At 44.6% G+C, this 9,277-nt stretch overlaps 1 protein-coding gene across 2 annotated transcripts in view; it reads left to right on the top strand.

Moving 5' to 3' along the window:
• The window catches only part of CCT5 (chaperonin containing TCP1 subunit 5), a 76,882-nt gene extending 68,032 nt beyond the window's left edge, over positions 1 to 8,850 (top strand). Inside the window, exons 9-10 of one of the 2 annotated variants that reach the window (XM_018573588.1) lie at positions 5,601 to 5,781; positions 8,631 to 8,850. In XM_018573588.1, coding sequence (XP_018429090.1) covers positions 5,601 to 5,781; positions 8,631 to 8,758 — 309 coding nt within the window. In that variant the 3' untranslated portion in view covers positions 8,759 to 8,850. The remainder of the gene's footprint in view (positions 1 to 5,600; positions 5,782 to 8,630) is intronic. The other variant, XM_018573587.1, reaches the window with a different exon arrangement.
• Positions 8,851 to 9,277: the final 427 nt, after the last annotated feature.

Here is a 9,277-nt window from a genome sequence, read left to right as displayed (position 1 = left end):
CGGGGGGGGAAGGGGTCATTTTTTTATTTTTTTACTATATAATGAAAAAAAAAAGTACCATAAATGTTAAAAAAAAAAAGTTTCCCTACGTTATGTTAGAAAACATTTATTATTACCCATATTTCTAGTAAAACCTAAGTCTTAAATAGACACCAAACATGTCAAGCCTTAAAATTGCGAGCGCCCACAAAATCGCAAAAAACGCCCACAGGCGACGATTAAAGCGCTTTAACTGTTCATCAGTTTGGTGTAATCACTGATTAGGGTTAGGGCTTTTCCCCATAGTTCTCCTTAGGTTAACGGGAGGACACAAACTAGCGTCCTCCCGTCACCCTAAGCTCAGTATAACGCGAGCTACAGCTCGAGGTATACTGAGATGCCACAGCTGAAGCGGATCGTGACAATTATGTCTGGATCCGCCCAGCTGCGTGAGTGACAGCTGGCTCTGCCCCCGTCTGTTCGCCAGTCAGCGCTGGAGGATCGGAGGGGGGAATCCAGTCCCTCCCCTGTCACTGCTCTGTGCCATGAGAAGTGAGTGAACGCTGGTATGTGTTCGCTCACTTCCCGATCTACTGAGCCGACCTGTGACAGTCTCATTGTTACAGGTCGGCTAGAACTATGAGGTGAGTGAAAAGCACTCGCCTCATAGTTCTCCTTTAGGCTGGATTCCCACCTAGGTGATCGAAATATGCGCGTATGACGCACGTTTTTGCGGTCCACGAAACATGCATCAAATGCGTGTTTGAGGGCTATCCGGCTGTATCCTAATGGATACGCGTGGAAATATGCCCCAAAGAAGCTCCTGTACTTTTTTGGGCGTAGGGCGTTTTTTCAGCGTGTTCCAACGCACTGAAATACGCCCTGGTGGGAACCATGCCCATAGGAAATAATGGGATTTCACTTGCTGGGCGTTTTACAGCGCGTCGATCAGCGCTGTAAAACGCCCAGGTGGGAACCCGGCTTTAATGGCTCTAAAATTATTGCTCACTCCGATGTTTGCGTCAATGTGCGGCACAATAGGCGTAATCGTCTTCCCACGTAGGCGCACCCAACGCATATCTGTGTGTGGCGGGGACTTAAAAAAAATTTCTTTTGAAAAAAAATGTATGCTTTATTTTTTTGATTCTTTAATTTTTGTATTCTTCTTTTTTTTTTTTGGCACAACTTTTTATTTCTATTACATGGGGGGCTAAGAAACCCCCTATGGGATAGCCAATTTACATGACGGGTCCTCTTTATGGAGACATCAGGGGTCTCAAAGACCCCTAATGTCACCTAGGGACCCCCAGAGAAGCTGATGAAGCAGAGATCGGCTTCATCAGCTTCTCTAGCTGGAGAGTGACACTGAATGCAGGAAGTGATGTAATATACATCACTTCCTGCATTCGGGGACTAGAGAGTAGATCAAAGGGAGTTCATATACTGAACTCCCTTTGATCTCCTGTCACAGAGCTGCGCCGGTCCTGGCCCCATCGGGCACAGCGGATCTCAGGACCGGCAACGGCAGTGACAGCTGCTGATACAAGCGATCGAGCGTCTATAGAGACGCCCGATCGCTTGACTGTAAAGCTGCTCGTCGTGCTCCACTGTCCTCTCGTCGTGGACGAGTGGATTTTTGAAGCCCTATGTGTGTGTATGTATGTATGTATATGTGTGTGTTAAAAGAAGAGTCAGATTCTGGAAGTCCCCTACAAGATGGGGAGACTCTGGAAGAGGGTAATGACTCTCTCGTCCTTCTAGAAACCTTTTTTCACTAGATAATATTGATTTGACTACTTCAAGCTATTTATTATTATTATACAGGATTTATATAGCGCCAACAGTTTGCGCAGCGCTTTACAATATAAGGAAGACATTACAATCGCAATACAATTCAAGATGGGAAGGAGGGGCCTGCCCTGAGGGCTTCCAATCTAAAAGGGATGGGGAAATGATACATGAGGAGGGAGCTGCGTGGGGATGAATTGTTTGCGAACGTGATGGTTGAGCGGTTAGGTTGAGGTGGGATAGGCTTCCGTGAAGAGATGAGTCTTTAGGGCGCATGGGAGGAGTTGACAAGGGAGCTGGAAACCAGGAGGTATTGGGATGAGCGGAGCCGACGTTTAGGGTGATACTTTGAGACCAGGTTTGAGATATAGCCGGGGGCAGAGTTGTGGATGGCTTTGTAACTGATTGTTAATATTTTTAAATTTATCCTTTGGGCTATAGGAAGCCAGGGCAGGGATTGGCAGAGGGGGGTTGCAGACACTGATCGGTTGGTTAGGTGGATGAGTCTAGCAGCTGCATTCATGATAGACTGAAGGGGGATAGCCTGTGTGGTGGAAGGCCAATGAGGAGGGAGTTGCAATAGTCAAGACGAGAGATAACAAGGGAGTGGATGAGTAATGTTGCGGTTTCTTTGGTGAGGAAGGGGCGTATTTTGGAGATGTTACGAAGGTGAAGGCGGCAGGATTTGGATAGTGATTGGATGTGGGGAAGAAAGGTGAGGTCCGAGTCAAGGATGACACCTAGGACCTTGGCATGAGGGGAGAGCTGGATAGTTGTGTTAACAATCTCAAGGGAAAAGATGGGAGAAGGTGCACGGGCAGGAGGAAATATCAAGAGCTCTGTTTTTGAAAGATTGAGTTTTAAGAAGTGTTGCGACATCCAGACGGATATGTCTGATAGATTAGTGACACGAGAGGACACTGAGGGGGTGAGTTGTGGAGTAGAAAGATAGATTTGAGTGTCATCGGCATAGAGATGGTATTGGAAGCCATGTGCAGTTATTAACTGACCAAGGGAGGAGGTGTAGATAGAGAAGAGAAGCGGTCCAAGGACAGAGCCTTGGGGGACCCCCTACAGGAAGAGGGGAGGATTTAGAATTGTAGGTGACGCTAAAGGAGCGCTTAGGCAGGAGGAGAACCAAGAGTGCAGAGTCTTGTAGCCCAAGTGACTGGAGTTTTTTGAGGAGGAGCAGGTGGTCAACATTGTCAAAAGCAGCAGAAAGATCTAATGGCAAGAGTAGGGAATAGTGGCCTTTTCTTTTTAGCAGTGAGTAGGTAATTAGTGAGTTTTAGGAGGGCGGTGTCAGTGGCGTGTTGGGGGCGCAAGCCAGATTGTAAGGGGTCAAGAAGGTTGTGATCAGCGAGGTGGCGGCTGTAGGTGAGGCGTTCTAGGAGTTTGGAGGTGAAAGGGAGTAAGGAGATTGGTCTGAGATTGAGGTCGGTCAGGTCCATTGAGGGTTTTTTGGGTATTGGGGTGACCAGGGCATGCTTCAGAGGGGAGGGAAAGATTCCAGTAGAGAGTTAGAGTTTGAAAATGTGAGTAAGAGAGTGTAGGATAGAGGATGAGGGTGACCGAAGTAGAGGTGAAGGAACAGGGTCCAGGGGGCAAGTAGTCAGGTGGGTGTCGGAGAGAAGCTTTGTAACCTCCTCTGTGGTGACGGGGTCAAAAGAGGAGAGTAACAAGTATGATGGCTACAGAGCAAATTCCTGACCCTCCTAGGAAAGTTTCAGTGCAAGATGGTTTATAGGGGTTTGGCTGAATCTCAAAGGGAGAGTTTTTTTCCAATGCATCTGTCGATTTAAGGATTTGGTAGCAGGAGAGTGGGAAGATCTGGAAAATGTTTAGGCTTCAGATCTTGGAAGAGAAGGTTCCCTTTTAGTAAGGATGAAGAGAGGCATTTTAAGTGCCCAAAACTTGATGCTCCCTTGGCGCAGGTTTCCAAAAAAAGGCTGACCTTTCATTTGAAGATGCAAGTTCTATTAAGGATCAAATGGATCGTAATGCAGAAGCCATGCTGAAAAGAGCTTGGGATGCCAATGCAGCTTCTATGACCCTGGCTGTAGCAGCTCCATGTGTGGCTTGGAACATAGACCTATGGCTAGAGAGTTTCGCTCCATGTTTCGAAAGGTGCTCCATCAGAACAGATCTTAGCATCTTTAACGGTGTTGAGCAAAGCGGTAGTATACTTAGCAGATGCTTCTGCAGAATCAATTCGAGCGGGGGCCTTGCTCCATTCTCCCAGACGAGCCATTTGGTTAAAATCCTGGGAAGGGGATTTGACTTCTAAATCTAGGCTGTGCGCTCTCCCCCTTGAAGGGGGTCTTCTATTTGGCACAGGTTTAGATGAAGTTTTAGCTCTGAAAAAGCTAACAATTTTCAGAAAAAAGGAATAGAATACAGAATCGAAAATGTTTTCGTCCGCCACACGAACCAAGGAAGAGGGGGTGGGAACAACCCAATAGAACCCAGGGTCTTAGGAAAACCTGTCCATTTCAAAAAAAAGGGTGAAGGAGGATTGCTCTTTACTAATCCTGAAACCACCAACAAAAATTCCAAATGACGCCAACGAAAGATTGGGAGGGAGACTGTCCCTGTTCTCAAAGTCGGTATAGCTTGAAACTCTTATCAGTGGGTTACCATCTAGAGTTCCTTTATCTCCCTCATACCTTTTTTCTGACTGTTTTGTCCAAAGAGTCAGATAAAGGCCAAAGCCCTTGAGCAATGCATCCTCACTTTGGCCTCACAGAATGTAATACCACCAGTTCCACTAGCACAACAGTTCCAAGGTTTTTACTCATGCGTTTCTGTTTCCAAAGCCAGGGAGCAGGGTCAGAATGATCCTAAACCTAAAGAAATTGAATAGATTTTTGGTGTTCAAGCATTTCCATATGGAAAGCGTATATTCAGGAAGGCAAACTCTCCAAAATTGGTCACTCTGGATCTAAAAGATGCGTATCACCATGTTCCAATCTCTGTAGAGCATCAAAAGGGTCTACGATTTGCAATCGGGACAATCAGAGGGGTTGGTCATTTGCAGGTTTGAGCCCTCCCATTTGGTCTATCAGGAGCCCCAAGAATGTTTACAAAGATCTTGGCAGAACAGATGGCTTTTTTCTAATTCCTTATCTACCCTGTTTCCCCAAAAATAAGACCTACCCCGAAAATAAGACCTAGTACTATTTTTGGGAATTGCTTAAATATAAGAGCTACCCCGAAAATAAGACCTAGTTGTGGCCATTCCCCGGGCCGGTGGTAGCATAAGGGGGAACTTGAAAAGTCGCGGGAGAGAATCAGCGGTGCCAACAAAGCCAGCGCTAGAGGAAGCAAGGTGGCAGCGGAGGTAGCAGAGCCGCATAAGCCGATGCTTCCTCTATAGCGCGGGCTCCTGTCACTGGCGGAGTGATACCAAATGCACTCCGCCTGTGAGGAATCGATAGTGAAAGTGCGCTTCGCTCATTCTGGCCAGCGATTGGTTAGCAAATTGCTCTTGGAAAGGTACGGCACCCCTGATTGCTCTCATCACCATTATTTTGTACATGAAGACTGTTGTACATGAATAAGTGTGGATTGTTGTACATAAAAAAAAATAATAATAAATAAGACCTACCCCAAAAATTAGACCTAGTGTGTTTTTTTTGAGCCCAAAAAAATATAAGACAGTGTCTTATTTTCGGGGAAACCCGGTAGACTATATTCTTTACACCCAATCAGAAAGGGAGGTGTTACAAAGTCTAGAAAAAGTAAAATGTTAACTAGCATTTCTGGGTTGGATAGTGAATCTGGAAAAGTCATCACTGGTCCCTTCTCAATTATTTTTTTCCTCTTCTGTTTAGTGTCCATCCTTGGAACAGTATGCAATGCGTGCTTTTGCTGATGCTCTGGAAACGATTCCTATGTCACTTGCTGAGAACAGTGGCTTGAGCCCTATACAAACCATGACGGAAATACAAGCTAAACAAGTAAAAGAAAACAACCCTGCACTTGGCATTGATTGTCTGCATAAGGGCACTAATGGTAAGTTGTTTCCTATTGTAGCTTTACTTTCATTCTCATTTAAGTTTTGGTTCATCTATTTAACTGTGTGCGTTTAATGGTAAAGTGGACAGGTAAAGTATTCAGACATTGCCATAGGATATGTCATAGAAAGTTCTAACAAAAAAACTCTGCCAAATAACCATGATAATATGTAAAGCTGTTAATCTTGATAAACGTTATTAGATGGCCATGTGCAAAAACAGCCTTTCATCCTAATCCCCATGGCAGCAAATGTGTGTAAGCTTCCGATCCATATAAATTGAAGTAACAATTTGCTACTTTACCTTTTACCTATATCATTACATAGCCAAAACTCCAAAGTAGGCTTTTTGTTTTAAGAGCAAATACGAGGTTCAGAAGAGCATGATGGCCAATTCATAACCATGTAACAAAACCTTGTATTTGATCCATAAAAACATTCCTTATGATAATAGCCCTATATTTTAACCTACACTTGTTTTGCTATGGAACTTTTACAGCTATATGTCTGATTCTTGTTGTAAAGCCAAGGAAACTTACCCAGAAGTAGTATTAATGTGCTTTTACTATTCAACAAATGCTACATACACAAACCACTTCGTTGCAGGTAAAACAATACAAAATACAAACTGCTAATACATGCATGTATACACACGTGCAATCTACCTTTTCCTAGCACATGCAATGGTTTCTAGAAGAGGATACACTAAAATTCCTTTGGATTCTGGATTTGCTGGTCTACATATTCCTTACTGAACAGGACTTCTAGGCACTTGAGCGATCTTGGGAAAATTGTTCTTGTTGCAGTTTCTCTCTCTCTCTCTCTCTCCTCTCTCCTCTTAATGACCTCCTGCTTTTTCAAGTGTGCTGCTGGCTTTTATTTAGAAAAATAGTATCCAACACCTGTGGGCATCGCCCTTACATCTCACCTACTATTCTAGGACGTGCATATCTCTTTTTTCCAACTGGCAGCACAGCCCCATGTATGCCACCCCTGGTCAGCTATGCCTAAAAGGCCAGGCCATTGTTGACCAGCTTGGGTGGGGTATGTTTACACAAACTTAACTCCAAACAAGCCGGGGGCTCTATTTTCGGCCGTCCAGGCACACGCTGCGGCACCCATCTGAGCCAGCGCTGTAGGAGTGCTCCCCCAGCAGCACCCCCAGGTTCCAGGCCATCTCCAGCAGCAAGGCCTACAAAGACCAGCAGGCGAGAAAGGCATGGGGGGGGGGAGGGGAACGATGGAGGCCCACAGACCTCACACAGTAGACCCCCCCAGGAACCCACAGCAGTGTCCCCACAGGGAATCTCAGCCAAGGACCGCCACAGAGGGACAGGTAGCCCCAAAGTCCTCCCGCACAGTCTCTGCCCCATATACATCCCACCCATTTGGGGAATGCGAACCGTCCTTGTCTCGCAGCCACCGCCATCACACGAGACGCCGGGCCAAATCCATCGCCAGCCTTTTTTGGAGTGCTGTGACTGGTCGGCCGAGACCCACTTGCATTTGCGCTCCGTCGGGACAAGCCCACAGGCCACTTCGTCGCAGCTGACCCACTGTAGCAGAGTCTGCATGCGGTCGCCCAGGGGAGACTCCAAGGATCTTACACATCCAGCTTGTCGCCCTAATGACACTTGCTAGAAGCATCAGCGAAAAAACAGGAAGAAGTCGGGTAAGAATACCCAAGAAAAAATTCTTAGCTCCTTACTCCTGATGCTAGGTAAAAAACTGGAGACTTGTCAGCAGGTGGGTGGGTTTGGCCACCAGCTGGGGCCACCCCTAGGCTGTAATGTCTTTAGTGTTGTGCCTAGCGTCCTTCTCCTACAGTACATGATCTCCGATCTGTTCCCAGTGTCCTTCAATGAACGGAAGAGAAATCTTTTTTACTATCAAGTAGTTCCTCTTTTATATAGTCTTTGAAAAGTGTCAATGGATCTAAAAAAATGCAGCCTCTTTATCTGCTTGATGAAATTTCCTAATTGTGTGCCTTTTATGACTGCAGCTCATTCTGTGCAGGGCTCTAAGCTGGCACCATCTTGCTTCTCTCCTGTGTGTCCAGCATTTGTGTAACTGCCTGTTCTGCTCTCCTAGCAGAATAATTCGGTGTACCTTGGGTTTCCTGACATTAGGACATAATTCTGGTGTTTCTCTGCTTCCCCATGCCTGGAGTTATAGCAGAGAATGCTGGGCACAGTTTAGAAGATGGTGCATCAGTTTTGCATGTCCTCCTTGCTCTGCATCAGGTCACACCAGTATAATATAGATGTTATACTATGTATGACAATCATGTGCCTCCCCTATTAAGAATGGAAATGCGCTTTGAGACCTAGTTCTGTGGGTCTATCTACCCAGATGAGCACCATTCCAATTTTTGCATTCACTGGGTGGAGTTGAACGTCTGTCAGGATTCTGTGGCAACTGCTTACTTGGAAGTTTGGATCCATCTAGTGCTGGGCTATCCCCTGCATTTATTTGCGCAATTTTAATTGTTGCACATTGGACTTTGTATTTATCACTCTGTTCACATTTTTTTCATGTTTTGATATGCTCTTTTGTATAGATTTTTCAAGCTTATACTCTTGTATCTTATTGTTCTATCACATATTTCACTGAATTGTATATATTTATTTAGCTCGGCACATGATTGTCATACATGTTTTAGATATTTTTTTTCCATTTAACTTAAGTGCCTAGTAGCTCTTTGCATTTATTCACTTGCACTGATCACTTATTATTTTTATATATTTTATACTAGCTGTCCATATGTTTTTATGGGGGCCATATTTTTCAATAGTGTATATATTTGTATGCATGTAAAATTCTATAAATATATATTCTGTTCTTATAGATATGAAGCAGCAGCATGTGATTGAAACACTAATTGGAAAAAAGCAGCAGATTTCTTTGGCTACACAAGTTGTGAAAATGATTTTGAAGATTGATGACATACGCCGTCCTGGTGAAACAGAGGAGTGAGAAGCTTCAGTAATGTACTTTTTCATTGAGAAGTCAAATTCAGTTCATGTAGTGGGGTTGTCCTGTTATTTTTGCGATACAGCTTTGATTCATTGTACTCCTTCCACCAAAAATAAATGAATAATATTTGAGTTAATTTGTCAATTTTATTGCTAGACTTTTGGAGCATTTATACCTATTTGTATGGATGTCTTGTGTGTACTGCTTTTGCTACCACCAGCATTTCCACTTTTTATGGTGCTTATATTTAAAACAATCTAATAATCTGAACTAAACACCACTGGCTCTAATTAGCTACACGTGCCTACACGTCATATCAGTTCTCCTATTCTGCACCTGCTGTGAACCATCTGGAGACTCTATTATCCACCTGCCTGAATAGGGCTTGCTCTCTGGCACTATTGCTGGTTAAAGAGTTTTGTTTTTTTCATGACCAAGCATATGTATAGTCAGTGTATATTTGCAGTTATTGCTGAATTTGGGCAAATTGGGGTGGGGGGGGGGGCGCGCTGTGGGGAG

This window comes from Nanorana parkeri, unplaced genomic scaffold (assembly GCF_000935625.1).
Source record: "Nanorana parkeri isolate BGI_ZX_2015 unplaced genomic scaffold, ASM93562v1 scaffold2441, whole genome shotgun sequence".
NCBI classification, from domain to species: Eukaryota; Metazoa; Chordata; class Amphibia; order Anura; family Dicroglossidae; genus Nanorana; species Nanorana parkeri.
Note: the sequence above shows the minus strand (reverse complement) of the source record. Positions and strands in the feature narration are given on the sequence as shown.